Source organism: Clarias gariepinus, chromosome 9 (assembly GCF_024256425.1).
Source record: "Clarias gariepinus isolate MV-2021 ecotype Netherlands chromosome 9, CGAR_prim_01v2, whole genome shotgun sequence".
Taxonomy (NCBI): domain Eukaryota; kingdom Metazoa; phylum Chordata; class Actinopteri; order Siluriformes; family Clariidae; genus Clarias; species Clarias gariepinus.
In genome coordinates, this window is record NC_071108.1 from 27,045,818 (window position 1) to 27,062,709 (window position 16,892).

Genomic DNA, 16,892 nt, shown 5'->3' on the forward strand with positions numbered 1-16,892 from the left:
TGTGAACACAGGTAATGTACAGACTATCACTCACTCATAATTTATACCACTTTATCCTGTATACATAGTTGTGGGAGGGTCTGGACATCACTCTCAGGACCAGGACAGGGCCTCTCGCACTCTTCGCTCATCTTCATCAAGGCATCAATACTTCTTGCACGCCCTGCCGCAGACAACCATGGGCTCTAAAGCCTTTAGTCGTACTGCTCCTCGTCTCTGGATTTCTCTCCCTGAAAACATCTGGAACATATATTCTCCAACCAAATTCAAATCTCAACTTAAGACCCAGAAACGCTTATTTTACATGATAAGGCTCAGCTTAAAGGCTGCACCCAAATCTCCATTCATAGTGTCTACAATGTCCTAAATTGTGTCACTATCTCCTCTCATTTGGTTTTGTTTTAATCACTTACTACTGAACGTTATCTCTATCAATGTTAGCTTGTTTTATTGTTTAATTTATCCTTGGTTTAATCTAGATAGCAAACTTGGGCCTAGAAAGGCATCTATATGAATAAAATACATAATTAATATTATATAGTATTAGTATTATAACCATTAGTTGTCAACTATAAAATATGTCAACCAACTGTCATGCCATATGTCATCTGTATTCTTTACAATTATATTCTGGCTACCACCGGTGCTGGTAACCATACAGCTGAACTTTGCAATAAAATAATCATACAATCAATCATTTGAGTAGTTTTTGTAAACCTGTTTACAATACAGTATACTGTAAGAAATGCTGTATTTTTTTCTGTCTTTGTAGCATAATGGTTACGAAGGAGTTAGTTTTATGTTTGTTACTTCTGCTACTACATATTGCTGCAACTGAAGCACCAGTGGGGGAGGGTTATATGGCCTAACTTCATAAATTACATATCCTATAAACACTTTGGCTGGTAAACTTGGTTAATCCAACTTTATCATAATAGGCAATATATCACATTTCTCTCCAGTTCTGCTAGTTTGCAAATGTTGGGCTTTAATCACTTTACCTAACGTCATATTTTCCATTTCTATATCATACTAAATGAGTGTATTTTGTATAAATGAGTTTTTAGGATAAAATATTTTGATGTAATAAATGCTCAGTGATTTCAATAAAAACTTTTATTTTAAAACTTAATTTACAACAAAACAAAAGGATGTAATCATTTACAGACTATTTAAATGAATCTTAATGTATTGGAAATTAATATATTCGTATTAACAGCCTATCAGCCTCTTCCGTCTCAAATTCATGTATGTCCAGGACTGGTGGTAATATCAGGGCATCTGTGTTGCCGTCAGTGTCTTCAGAGAAAAGATATTTGTACAACTCTGAAATGTCTTGTTCTGTCCGGAAAAAGTTGTCATCAAGGCCCATTATGCTCGAGTTGTCTGTACTGGCTGTTTCAGCTGTATTTTGCAAATTGCCTGAAAAGATACAAAAATATATAAAAGTGTGTTATTGACTCACTCACTCCCTGTGTAAAAAGACTGTTAATGTGATAAAACAGACAGTTGTTTTTCATGGATTAAAAAGGATATAAAGTTGGTATTTGATTTAAAAGCATGATGCAGTTCTCTTTGAGAAGTGAGTTTGGTCTATGAAGTAAACAATAAAACGTTCATCATTCCTTAAAGAAAAAACTAAGTTCGGGGTACATTTGTATTTGTCAGTATACAAGGACAGCTGTACTTAAATAGTTTAATGATAAACCTGGAACCAAAGCTTGTTTAGCTTCACAACTAAACAAGCTCGATCATTAGGATTCTGCTATTAAGATAAATGAAGAGATCATGCATCAGGCATGCTAGTTTTGGAAAGTGAAACCAATTATTTTATGATTAGATTTTGAAAATACTTAACTTTAAGGGCTATTATTGTATGTAAGAGGAACACACATACCAGTGAACATAAGATTGCTCTGTGGGGCTGTAGGTTCAGGAGCTGCCACTACGCTGACTTGCTTTCTTTGCCGTGAACGGGGATTATACTCCCAATCTACATTTATGGAAAGAAAAGTTTAAAAAGTAATTAAACAAGGAGCATAAAAACAACAAAAGTAATCTCAGGGTAGACCTGTTTTCCTGATTATTTTTCTTATTATCTCAATAGCTGTGAACCTTACCAGGAAACTGCTTTTGGTGTTCCATTTTAAGTCTATGTGCCTCGGCAAAGTAGGGCATCTTCTCTTCTTCGCTTAACTTCCTCCACTCAATCCCAAGCTGCTCACTAACCTCTCCCTGGCTGGCGGTTGGATTGGCCGTGGCAAAGACAGACCTGTGTTTCCTCGCCCAAATGATGTAGGCGTTCATGGGCCTCTTGATGTAGCCGGTATCTCGTTGTTTTGACCTCTTCGGACCATCTTAGCGGGGGAAAAAAGCAAATTTTGTCAATAGAATAGTGTAAATATAAAGATCATTGTATCATTTATCAATATAAACAGGCAATTTCAAGATGCTTGAATATCATTTCATGTTTTCAGAAGTTATATAATTTTAAATCAACATTAAAACTGGGATGTATTTACTCTACCTAAATTTTTTTTTTTTTTTATAGCGCCACTACCACCCTGAGGTACAGGACTTAATACAACAGCATATAGTTGTTATCTATACCACAGCAAGTTGCCTGAGCAATCTTAATTTCTTTTAAATTAATGAAATTTCTTTTTGCACACGCACAAATTTCAGACTTGTTTTTTTCCCCATAGTTCTTAATGGTTCAGCATTACATTTCTAATGTATATTGGGCATCCAAATAAATGTTTTTCATCTATGCAATTTTTGCATACATTGTAGTTTAATTTTGCATCTTTTGTAGTTTGATTTGTATGTTCACAGTAATTGTTTGGAACAGAATATAGGAATATTTCATAAAGCAGGTTTAACAAACCTAAAGCTAAAACCCGAACTCTGGATTAAATAACTGTGACCTCTGAAACCGAGTTATTTTTTCCCAAAGCAGGTGATAACTAGTTTAATCAACTGTGAGGCAAGTTAACGCTGTTTAAACCGTGTGCACGCGGAGAGTAAAAGCCCTATCTGAAATGCAGATAACATACTGCAAGTCACCGTGGCAAAGGGAGGGGAAAAGGTACATGCTGCCCCCTAGTGGCGTTAGACATAACGTATAAATATGCTAAATTAGCATATTCCTTATTCAAAAATAAATAAAATGTAACAAAAAAAATTCAGGGCATTATAAAACATAGCTTTGTTTTCTGCAGTTTTCTTCTTAGTAAATTAATACCATCATGTTAGTAAGAATGATAGATTTTATATTATTTTATTATGCTTTAATTATATGAACAAACACACTAATATTTGAAATACTAGTAAGTAACTTAAGTTTAGTGCCAATATTTTTTTTAGGAAATGGAAAATAAAATATACTCCCTGCAAAAATATTTTTTTTAAAAAATTTTATTGTCTGTTAAACTGGCATGCACTTTGTCCACATATATCAGCCACCTGAACCAGAGCAGTAGGGAAAAATTATACTTGGACACATTTATTAAATACTTCTACTTCTGTTTTTTCCCACTGGCGTGCGACTAATAACGTTATGTAAAATATCTACTACACTGGAGTGCAACGACACGCCATCAAGAATAGTGGACATTAAACCATTAGCTAAACATGTAATTGTATTTATTATTATTATTATTGTCTTTAGGTGTGCTTGAGTGTCCCTAAAAGGCTCTAAAATCGCGGATGAATTGAGACCTTATGCTTTTAGTTTATTAGGAAACGTTTAGCAAGCTTGGTAAGAGCTCACACTTGATGGCTACCTGTTGCTGGATGAAGCTGAGTGACGCGCACGCGATCGTTAGCCGCTTCGGGGCTGATGGGATGATCGCCGCTGGTGCTCACAGTGAGAGCGGATTGTCTCAAACTGTGGCGGTCCTCTGTCCTGAACATTTCGTCTCTTAGTTTTGTCGAAACGCTTGAGCTCCAAGTAAAAGATGTTAATTCTTCTCCGTGCTAAACAAACTGAATTCTTCAGCGTCTTGATCTCACTTTTAATTGTATATAAAAGATGCGTCAGGACGCCAAGGGTTACCATGGTGATGGGCAAGAGTGCGTCTTTTAAGAAAAATTTGATGTTGAAGTTTGTGCACTTATACACAGGACGCCCCCACTGTGCGTTAGACTTTTGTCTAATACTAATCATACACCTTACACTGCATGGCTCAGGTTCTGTGTATTTTAAAGTAAAACAACAGACGCATGTGACTATTTTTTGAGAAATTTACATTTGAAATATTCACCCAAACAGTATATTTCTTTTCCAGTTCGGTCGTCGTCCTTCCTTGACCCATATCTCCCATATTTTATTCCAGACTTACAAGGGCCTTCCTGTCATTAGAAAAGTCCAACAAAGTGGAATTACCACCGGGTCGTGTGCGCGAGAATGAGATTTACAGATTTAAACGATGTTTAATTGGCATGACAAATATGGCCGTTTGGGCACGCGCTCAAATGTTTTCGCGCCTCGCTCACTAAAACTAACGAGCTCATTGGGCATTTCGGCTCTCCATCAGCAGGAATGTGTGGGGGCGGGGCTGCCAAATAGTTCACGGCTGGTGTTAAATGATTGCTGAAAGTCCTAGTGATAAGTTTGGATCATTTTAGTGACTCGGTTCTTTGAAACTTATTTTAAATAAAACTGCCCCCTTGATCCCTATTGGAATATGAGAAACATTTTTCATAATTTCAGCAGCTGATTAGGTAGCTGTGGCCAGGTTCTTAAGGTAAATTTGGTTTTGGTACAACACGTCTCTCCTGTGGCAGGCTCGGTAACTAAAAGCACATCGGCTAAATGTCAGAAAGAAAATATGAAAAGCACAACAGCTGAAAGAACGGCTGAAGAACAGGATCTACTTAAGAAAATCTCTACATTTACTGGATATTTAAAAACTGCTGAATCCAAAAAATGCTGATCCATAGCAGGATTGCTGCAGCTAAAACAACTGAAACGGGACTCTTAGCTTTACCCAAGTTATCAGCCAAGCTAACACAGATCATACCTCACAATCATCTCATTCAGGTAAGTTAGGAGTCAGAGACAGAGGGCACAAGAGACAGCTTTATCTTTTGATGCGGAGAGGGCACAAGAGGGTGACAATGCACATACAGTATTGGGTTAAAATGGGACCTGAAAATTATCAGAACAAAGATGCAGATGTTGCTGCCTAAGCAAACCCTACTTAAAAAAAAAAAAACCTTTAAAGGAAAACTGGAAATAAAAATGGATGAAAAGAAAATGGACGCTTTATTCCTCTCAGAAGGTACTGTGGTTTGTTTGCCATATAAATTATTTGGGGACAGTGATCTCCAGTCTGCATTTGCAGCAGGCTATAGTGCAGCTTTGATGCAGAACTTAAATAAACAATTTGACAGTGATTGTAAATATTGAACCCAGGTTTTGAAAAGAGTGGTTATAGTGCGGACGTTTTCAGCAGAGCAAGGACTACCGTTTAGGGAATGCATTGTAATTTTGGGGAAATTTGATAATGGGAATTACTTTTTGATCGGAGTCGGTTCTACTCCAGATGTTGCATACATTTACCAGCACACATTTATTATGTAATACGTGTCTTATGCTGTTTCTGCCAATTCGAGTCATTTACAGTAGGAGAGTTCTAAATTGGTGTTTTAGAAGACATGGCTAGTGGCTAGAGGCTAGTTTTTTGATAATGCAGCCAACATGTGTGGTGTTTACAGTGGGCTATCATCAAGTATATTTCTAACACATAAATATATAACACTATATATTTATGATTTTGCCAAGGGCGTAGATTTGCTCTGGACATTGGTGGGGACCTATGACTATTCTTTATTGAGCCATAGTGCAAATGAAACATCTCAAACATCAGTATATATAAAAGTAGATTACATCTTAACATGAACTACTGTTAGGTACCACACAACAGCTTAACATGCCTATTGCTCCTATATGAAGGAGCCAAAAAGACCCTTCTCTCCATCGTTGTCTGATATACAGCAGTTTTTTAGGTTCTGTCACCTGACAAAACAGAGTAAACACATGCAATTTAAACAGCAATCATTTTATTTCACTTTTTCTGAGTCTTAGTGTGCAAATCTCGAATCAAATCATTTATGTTTGCCAAGTCAGTGAATGCATTTTAAAAATTATTTGTGCAAAGCGGATTGTCTATTGGTAACCTGTCAACAAAATTCTAGCCATGGCAATATTACTATGTGGCACATCAATTTCTTTTACAAGACTGATTTTTGACAAATAGTTGTCACTAGATTAGGAGAACTGACAGGGATCATATTTATACCTTTACATTTAGCTGTTTAATCTGCTGTTAGTTTTAAGTCCGTATTCACAGACTATAGCCTGCCCTGCTAGAATGAATGTGAGTCAAAGCGGTAAAAAAAACAAAAAAAAACACTAGCGTTAACATTAACTGTTGTTGTTACGTTGATGGACTTTGATAGATTCACTAACGAACTTGAAGTGACGTACACTTTTCTTTGAAAAAAAGCTCCTTATGTCCAGGTTTTTTTTTTTTTTCTGCTGCCTTCCTCACATGTATGTCACCCAATACACCTTGCACGGGAAAAAACACAGCCATAGCCTCTCACATGATAGCAGGAAAAGGCACAGCCAATCAAAATGTTCATATGTATTTTGGGGGCGGGAGGACCGTGATTTATCCCTTTCTGCGTGTCTAGGTTAATGTTGACAGCACGATTTTTTTAAGTGGATCAAATTATTGGTGGGGACATTTCAATAGTCGGAGGATATTGGTGGGGACACATCCCCTCTGTCCACCCTAAATCTACACCCCTGGATTTTGCTGTAACCAACACTAGCAGGAAGCATTCCTTTTTAAGACTGGAATGAGTTAAAAATAGACTGAGATTCTCAATAGGCCAAGATAGACTCAATCGTCTCTTATGTCCATTGAAAGAGATATTCTGCGCAAATTAGATTTTGCAAGCCGCATCAAAGATCTCTCTATCAGGAAAAAAAGGAAAACATTATAAAGGTATGAATGTCTTTAATTGTGCTGCTATTCTATTATTGATGTTATTATGTTCACTACTTTTACTTGTTTTATCAAAGCAGTTCTTCTTGTATCTTTATAAGGATGCTGTGATTTCGCCTTATAGGCTGGTCCGTACTGCTGCAGTTGTTGCACCTGTTGCAGATGTACTGTAAAATCCTTTTTCCTGTAGTGCTGCTGTTTATACTAAAGGCTGTATCAGTGTGTGTTTGTCTGTGTTCCTTGAGTGGGTGCATTTCATATTTTTGTAATATTTTTAGTAAACTATTATGCATAAAATTAAAGTGTAATTATAGAGGCATGTAACCACTTAAATCCACCACTGCACACACTGATATTAATTCATAGATATTTAAGTTCAGGAAGATCAAATGAAAAAAAAAAAAAAGCATCAAGAAATGCATTTAACATGTCATGTTAAAGTGCCCCTATTATGCGGTTTTAAATATGATCTTTTGCAAAGATATATATATATATATATATATATATATATATATATATATATATATACACAGTGGTGTGAAAAACTATTTGCCCCCTTCCTGATTTCTTATTCTTTTGCATGTTTGTCACACAAAATGTTTCTGATCATCAAACACATTTAACTATTAGTCAAAGATAACACAAGTAAACACAAAATGCAGTTTTTAAATGATGGTTTTTATTATTTAGGGAGAAAAAAAAATCCAAACCTACATGGCCCTGTGTGAAAAAGTAATTGCCCACTGAACCTAATAACTGGTTGGGCCACCCTTAGCAGCAATAACTGCAATCAAGCGTTTGCGATAACTTGCAACGAGTCTTTTACAGCACTCTGGAGGAATTTTGGCCCACTCATCTTTGCAGAATTGTTGTAATTCAGCTTTATTTGAGGGTTTTCTAGCATGAACCGCCTTTTTAAGGTCATGCCACAACATCTCAATAGGATTCAGGTCAAGACTTTGACTAAGCCACTCCAAAGTCTTCATTTTGTTTTTCTTCAGCCATTCAGAGGTGGATTTGCTGGTGTGTTTTGGGTCATTGTCCTGCTGCAGCACCCAAGATCGCTTCAGCTTGAGTTGACGAACAGATGGCCGGACATTCTCCTTCAGGAGTTTTTGGTAGACAGTAGAATTCATGGTTCTATCTATCACAGCAAGCCTTCCAGGTCCTGAAGCAGCAAAACAACCCCAGACCATCTCACTACCATATTTTACTGTGGTATGATGTTCTTTTTCTGAAATGCTGTGTTACTTTTACGCCAGATGTAACGGGACACGCACCTTCCAAAAAGTTCTACTTTTGTCTCGTTGGTCCACAAGGTATTTTCCCAAAAGTCTTGGCAATCATTGAGATGTTTTTTAGCAAAATTGAGACAAGCCTTAATGTTCTTTTTGCTCAAAAGTGGTTTGCGCCTTGGAAATCTGCCATGCAGGCCGTTTTTGCCCAGTCTCTGTCTTATGGTGGAGTCGTGAACACTGACCTTAATTGAGGCAGGTGAGGCCTGCAGTTCTTTAGATGTTGTCCTGGGGTCTCTCGGATGAGTTGTCTCTGCGCTCTTGGGGTAATTTTGGTCAGCCGGCCACTCCTGGGAAGGTTCACCACTGTTACATGTTTTTGCCATTTGTGGATAATGGTTCTCACTGTGGTTCGCTGGAGTCCCAAAGCTTTAGAAATGGCTTTATAACCTTTACCAGACTGATAGATCTCAATTACTTTTGTTCTCATTTGTTCCTGAATTTCTTTGGATCTTGGCATGATGTCTAGCTTTTGAGGTGCTTTTGGTCTACTTCTCTGTGTCAGGTAGCTCCTATTTAAGTAATTTCTTGATTGAAACAGGTGTGGCAGTAATCAGGCCTGGGGTGACTACAGAAATTGAACTCAGGTGTAATAAACCACAGTTAAGTTATGTTTTAACAAGGGGGGCAATTACTTTTTCACACCGGGCCATGTAGGTTTAGAGTTTTTTTTCTCCCTTAATAACGTAAACCTTTATTTATAAACTGCATTTTGTGTTCAATTATGCTATCTTTGACTAATAGTTAATGGTTTTTGATGAGCAGAAACATTTAAGTGTGACAAACATGCAAAAGAATAAGAAATCAGGAAGGGGGTAAATAGTTTTTCACACCACTGTATATGAAGTTGTGATGCCGAAAGTGCACATAAAGTTTTGTTCTATTAAAAAAAAAAAAAAAGTCAGCTCACATTTGCCTAAACGGAAAGGCGGGGTTTAGACAGACTGATTCTTCGGACTGCTTCACACGAGTCATTTACGAATCCTATTACGAAAACCTGTTTTAAGAGACTCATAAAGCAATATTAGAAACCTTTAAAATGGCATAATAGGGGCACTTTAATGTTTACAAAGGTTATAATGTAATGGCAAAAATCGTGAATTAACATTGCAGATATCAATAACATATTTTTGACTAGTTGTAATGGCATTATGGCTATTTAAAATGAGTTAGAAATATCTAACTCAGTTTGGCTGACATGTCCACCCATCCTTACTAACTGGCAGACCACAGTCAGTGAGGATGGGTGGACATGTCTCAGCCTCCCTCACTCTCAGCATCGGAGCCCCCCAGGGTTGTGTTCTAAGCCCCCTGCTGTACTCACTGCACATCTATGGCTGCACAGCCACTACCAACTCCACCGCCGTCTTCAAGTTTGCTGACGACACCGTCGTGGTCGGCCTGATCACGAACAACGACGAGACGGCCTACCTGGAGGAGATTGTAAATCTGGAGAACTGGTGCCAGTGGAACAATCTCCTCCTGAATGTCAGCAAGACAAAGGAGCTAATAGTGGACTTTAGTACAAAGCAGGAGAGGAACTACCAGACCCCCGTCATCAACAGGAGCCCACTGGAGAGAGTGGACAGCTTCAGATACCTCAGTGTTTACATCACGCAGGACCTGTCATGGTCCTGTCACATTAACACCGTGGTAAAAAAGGCCCGGCAGCGTCTCTACCACCTCAGATGCTTGAGAGATTTCCGACTGCCCTCCTTAGGTGTTCAGGAATTTCTACTCCTGCACCATAGAGAGCATCCTGATGGGAAACATCTTTGGTTCGGGAACAGCACCATGCAGGACAGACGAGCTCTACAGAGTGGGGTGCGATCAGCTGAGCGCATCATCCGCACCGAGCTCCCTGACCTGCACTCAATCTACAGCAAGCGGTGCTGGACCAAGGCCAGGAAGATCGTGAAGGACCTCAGTCATCCCAACAATGGACTGTTCTCTCTGTTGCGGTCTGGAAAGCGATTCCACTCCCTGAAGGCCAACACAGAGAGACTGAGAAGGAGCTTCTTCCCACAGGCGATAAGTCTCTCAACCACAACACCATGCAGAACTAATACAACATCCATGGACACTATGGACACATTCACGCACACCTACACTTACATATTCATGTTTACATTGTGGACCATTGCACAAAGACACTTCAAGTTTAATAACACACTTTTTATGCACCCTCTTTCTTTCACCAAATTAAAAAAATCTTCATGTTCTATTGAACAGTATATTCTATTTTTATTTCTATTTTATGTACACTATATTTCTATTTTAATTTCTGTTTTTATCCTAGTTAAATTTAAATTTTCTATTGTATTTCTTTTATTTATTTATAAGCTTTAATTCTTTTTTTAAGGTCACTGGCGGTCGTATAAGCATTTCACTGCATATCAAAGTGTGTATGTGACAAATAAAATTTTAATTTTATATGTTTTAACCAAAAGATATCTGCAATCATGTCATTAAAAATGATATTCGACTTGTCACACATCCTAAAAGACAATTGCAGATATTCATACAGTTTTTCCTGGGATTAATAAAGTTTTTGAATCTTGAATTGGGATACAAATAGCCTGCAGTTTTACAAACATTTCTTCTTCTTTGTCTTTCGGCTGTTCCCTTTCAGGGGTCGCCACAGCGAATCATCTGCCTCCATCTAACCCTATCCTCTGCATCCTCTTCTCTCACACCAACTAACTTCATGAACAAATAGCCTGCAGTTTTACGAACATTTGCAGATGCGAACTAATCACGGAAGGAGCTCACACATATTGTACAAAAAATAGACACTGCAGTGCATCATATACCAATATTTACTGTGTAAATATATATAAAATATACTGTGTGTGGGGGTGAAATAAATTGGACTTAGTTTTAATGAATCCCAATTTTGAAAAAATATTGTGTGAATGTCTGTTTCTGTGTCTATATCAGTTGAGATTATAAAGTGACTTACAAAACTTTATTGCAGACGTCTTTCATAATCTAATTATCTACCTTCATCTGTTTATCCTTACTGTTTCTGTTTTCTGGCTGCCGTGTGAACACATTGACTTGGACACCAGTGATGTTGAGACAAATTAGAGGTAAGTCATGTTATAGTTTTGTATAGAAAACAGTAGGTAGAATTTCCTCAAGACAACATCAGACATAGACGACACAAGCACTTTGAAGTATAGTTGTGGATTGTCTGACTGTTTGAGTGGGGGTATCTATATTTAGGCTACTTCTGATGGTGCACAAGCCAGTTTTTATAGTTTTCTGCAAAACTATATACCAAGAGAGCAAGTTTCTTTTACGTATAGTTCATTGGAACTACATATAGTTCACGGTTGCTGAATCTGTGTGCAAGGTTTATGCTCAAATATTACTGTACATCAATCACATTATTTGCTTTATTTCTGTTTTCTGGCTGCAGAAAGGATAATGCCAGTCCAAAGAGTACACCTTATGGAAAACCTGAGTCTTCAAGCAGAACTTATAATAATTCTCAATAAGTTCACAGTTTAATACATTGGCGTCAAGACAAAGTCAATCTGGCATCCAGGATTCCCTTCACGATTTAAAGGTGCAAAGACAACAGTGTTACATTTGAGTGTGAGATTCATTTCCGGATGTGCGGTTTTTAGCCACATGATGGGGGGGAAGGGGGATAGAGATTTAGTCAAGTGGATCGGTATGCTTTACATTGTATATTTGTGTCAAAGGTGTATAAGACTCAATTTGAACAAAAGAACACATCTGACTTACGAACATGCTCCTGGAATGAAACTTGTTTGTAAGTGGACGACTATTTATATTTGAGCTCTGCCTGGCAGAATTAAAGTCAGAGATATTACAAACGTCAAGAGCTCACTGGGGTATCGCTAAAAGAGACTTTTCTCAAAAGTGTAGAAAAAAAAGGGAAAACGTCTTTCGATCTTCTGAAACACAGAGAGAGAAAATAGATTTTTAACCTCTTTAATGAGACTTTCTTTTGTTTTACGCATGCACATGTGTGTTATAAGAAACAGTACATGCACGCTTACAAACAAAATAAAATGTTATGTGATCACGTGACGCTTGGCGTCAAAACAAGAAGCGCATGCGTGATACATGGTACTTGGTACTCGTAAACCAAGACTTGATAGTTTTTCAAGTTAAAACGTATTAAAAATCTATGCTCATCTTGCGGAAGATTCGCAAACTGCGTTACTCGAAATCCGAGGTTTCACTCCATTTTTGGTATTTTTCAAATGTTGGGCTTCAATCACTTCCTTCTGTCATATTTTCCATCTCTACATCATACTAAATGAGTTTATTTAGTATAAATGGGATTTCAGGATAAAATAATTTGATGTAATAAATGCTCTATTTAAGACTTTGAAAACTTTTATTTTAAAACTTAATTTACAACAAAACAAAAAGGATATTATTTACAGACTTTTCAGTTTAACTTTTTAGTTTAAACAGACTATTTAAATTAATCTTAGTGAATTAGAAATTAATTTATTCGTATTAAGACGATCAGCCTGTTCTATCTCTAAATTAGGTGTGTCCAGGACTTATGGTAATAACATGACATCTGTTTTGCCATCAGTGTCTTCAGAGAAAAGAGTATTCGTACAACTCTGAAATGTCTTGTTCTGTCCGGAAAATGTTGTCATTAAGGCCCATTATGCTCACGTTGTCTGTATTGGCTGTATCAGGTGTATTTTGCAAATTGCCTGAAAAGTTACAAAAATATTTTTTAAAGTGTGTTATTGACTCACTCGCTCCCTGTGTAAAAATACTGTCAGCATGATAAGACAGGCAGAGTTGTTTTTCATGGGTTGAAAAGAATAGAAATTTAATGGTTTTTAATTTAAAAGCATGTTGCAGTTCTCTTTGACTGGTAGTGAGTTTGGTCTGCGAAGTAAACGATAAAGCATGTTCATCATTCATTAAAGAAAAAGCAGAGTTCGGGGTACATTGGTATCTGTCAGTATACAGCTGTATAGTACTTAAATAGTTCAATGATAAACCTGGAACCAAAGCTTAATAGATCATGCATCAGGCATGCTAGTTTTGGAAAGTGAAACCAATTATTTTATGATATATTAGTATTATCAGATTTTGAAAATACTCAACTTTAAGGGCCATTATTGTATGTAAGAGGAATACACATACCAGAGAACATGAGATTGTTCTGTGGGGCTGTAGGTTCAGGAGCTGCCACTACGCTGACTTGCTTCCTTCCCTGACTTGTGAACCAACCACCAGGAAACTGCTGTTGGTGTTCCATTTTAAGTCTATGTGCCTCGGCAAAGTAGGGCATCTTCTCTTCTTCGCTCAACTTCCTCCACTCAATCCCAAGCTGCTACCTGATCTCTTCCTGGTTAATGGTTGGATTGGCCATGGCCAAGACAGACCTGTGTTTTCTCGCCCAAATGATGTAGGCGTTCATAGGCCTCTTGGTGTAGCCCTCTGAACATTTCGTGTCTTAGTTTTGGGGAAGCGCTTGAGCTCAAAGTAAAATATGTTAATTATTCTCCGTGCTAAACAAACTGAATTCTCCAGTGTCTTGATCTCACTTTTAAATGTATATAACTTATGCGTCAGAATGTCAAGGGTAACCATGCTGATGGGCTAGAGAGCGTCTTTTAAGAAAAATTTTACGTAGGTTTCTGCACTTAAACACAGGAGGCCCTTACTGTGCATTCACAGTCTAATACTAATCATACACTGAGTGTGATTTGTTTATTTTTTACTGGGCGTGCATACGCAAAGCATTGCAAAATCTCTGTGGGTTATGTACAGGAAACAAAAATGAGTAGTTACCTTTGAGTCTTCTAGTCCGATTATTTGTTCTTTTGTCATGTTACTCTCATAGGCGCTATGCAGTGCAATGGATTCAAAAGACGAACGACTCGGACTAGAAAATATGTGAAAAGAACAGTTCAATTCTGTTTCCCATGTAATGCTCTGCATAGCATGACAAAAGAACGAACGAGTCATGTGACATGATATGAGGTGAGCTGCTCCTTCTGTTTATCATATGTCCTTAGCTGCATTGTAATATTTGAAGATATGAATATCTGAAGATATGAGAGCTGCTCATTCTTTTTATCATATGTCCTTAGCTGCATTGTAATATTTTAAAATTGTAATATTTGAAGATATGTAATATTTCAATATATGTTATATTGTAATATTCGAAGATATTGTAATATATGTAATATATGTAATATTGTAATATTTGAAGATATTGTAATATATGTAATATCAGAACATATGGGAGCTGCTCATTCTGTTTATCATAATATGTCCTTAGCTGCATTGTAATATTTTTATCACTGGAACTATAGCCAAAAACTGTAGATGTGTTGGTCTATTTATTAAAAAAAATTACATTTTTTTTTATTTCTGATCAAAAGAGCGAAATGAACTAAATTATTTAAAAAAGGTTAGTTAATTTTGATGAACGGGATTCAAAAAACCGAGTCACTAAAATGATCCAAACTTCCCATCACTAGAGTATAGATGTGTCTGCACCTTTTTTTTTTTTTTTTTTTTTTTTTTAGCCGTTTGATGCTTCTGTCCCAACGTTTTTGACACCTGTAGCAGGCATCAAATTTGAAATGAGCATATTTAAAAAAAGAAATTTTACACTTTTATCTGCTAAACATTTATGCTATGTTCTATTGTAAATAAAGTATTGCTCATGTGATTTGAAAGTCTTTTTGTTTAAATTTTATTCAAAAAAAATAAAAAATTAGAACATTTCCGGAATTCAGGTTGTGCATTTTATTGTATTGTATTGTATTACCTACCTACTTTGCAGCAGGTCAGCAGGGGCATAGCAGGGGTCTTTTCTGTGCCTAATAATAAAGACCTGTGATCAATCACAGATTTTGGTATCATACACTAATTGCAGATAGCATAAAATTCTCAGAACTAAAATTGAAGTCTATGTAACTTGCATCCCATTACCTGTGCTTTTAATCTGTTTGTAACAAAGTTAAACTGTCATGCAGTTTCTGTCTAACATACATCGGCCACCTGAACCAGAGCGGTCAACAACTCTGACCCATTTTATAACTATTTCTTCTTCTCCATTTCTTTTGGGTGACGTGCGGACTACTAACGTTATATAAACTATGTTGTCATCTACTAAATCGTGAGTGCAACGGCACACCAAGAATAGTGGACATTAAACCATTAACTAAACCTGAAATTGTTAATTATTATTATCACTGTCATTAGGGGTGCCAAGATTATATTATATCATATATATTACGTCCCTAAATCCTAAAAAGTTGGGCGATTTCTTTTTTTATTTAAATAAAATAAAAGCTACAAGAATTTCTGATCAAATGAGCCAATATTTTATTCACAATAGGGGCATGTTTACCATAGAGTAGCATCCTCCTCTTCTTTTCAAAACAGTTTGAAGACATCTGGGCAATGAGTTTGAGTTACTGGAGTGTTGGTGTTGGAATTTGGTCCCGTTCTTGCCTGATATAGGTTTCCAGTTGTTGAAGAGTCCGTGACCTCCTTTGACATATTTTCATTTAATGATGCGCCAAATGTTCTTCATATAGTAGGAGAAAGATCTCAACTGCAGGCAGGCCATTTCAGCACCTGGGCTCTTCTACTATGAAGCCATGCTTGACTTTTGAAATTAACGCTGATGATATACTATAAGGTCTTCCTTCTTTTTAGCCCAGAGGACAAGGCGTCCATGATTTCCAACAAGAATGTAAAATTTGGACTCATTTGACCATAGAACACTTTTCCACTTTAAAACATTTTAAATGACCCTTGGCGGTCAGGACACGACGACACTTTTAGACCATGTTCCCATATTCTATTCAATTAAATTTTATTTGTATAGTGCTTTTAGCAATTTTCATTGCCGCAAAGCAGCTTTACACAATCAAAAGAATTATTTAAGTTTGTATGAAATGTAAATTTTGTATGAATCAAAATGGTCAGTCTGTCCCTGGTGAGCAAGCCAAGGATGACAGTGGCAAGGAAAAACTCCCTGAGATGGTAATAGGATGAAACCTTGAAAGGAACCAGACTCAACAGGGAACCCATCCTCATTTGGGTGAAACAGAAAGCAGTATTTATACAGTGTGTTAGGTGGCAGGCAGTTCAGCTATAATAGCTGATGTTAATTGATGTTAATATGGAGTCCAGGTAGTTATTGAAGACCCAGGTAGACTTGTAAGAAGTTCCAGTCCTGAACTATCGAACTGTCAAGTCCCCAGAGAAACAGTTGCCAACACCAGTCAAAGCCAGAACCATTTTCTAGGTAAAGAGAATCATCCCCAGACAGCAGACGCATCCCAGAGAGACACACGGGGCATCCATGTGACGAGATCTTCAGCCAGAAGCGGGGCACCAGGATGGGTCAGACAGGTCCGGAGGGCAGAGGGAGTCTGGATCACTAGAAGCTCGGGAACGACATGTGTAGCTCGACAGAGAGAGAGAAAGAGTGAAAGGGGGAGAGAGGAAAGAGAAAGAGAGGGGGAAAGAGAAGAAGAGGAGAGATGGCAGTTAGGTATGGTCACAGTCACACAATGTATAATGTAAATGTATATTAACT

At 37.3% G+C, this 16,892-nt stretch overlaps 1 protein-coding gene across 1 annotated transcript; it reads right to left on the reverse strand.

The window, feature by feature from the left end:
* Positions 1–1,165: 1,165 nt before the first annotated feature.
* LOC128530120 (transcription factor SOX-30-like) lies at positions 1,166–16,820 on the reverse strand. The gene is made up of 4 exons (XM_053503844.1): positions 15,693–16,820; positions 2,121–2,357; positions 1,898–1,993; positions 1,166–1,422 (listed from the first exon to the last, which is right to left on the reverse strand). The coding sequence occupies exons 1-4, from the start codon at positions 15,736–15,738 to the stop codon at positions 1,199–1,201; spliced, it is 603 nt and encodes a 200-aa protein (XP_053359819.1). The 5' UTR covers positions 15,739–16,820; the 3' UTR covers positions 1,166–1,198.
* Positions 16,821–16,892: the final 72 nt, after the last annotated feature.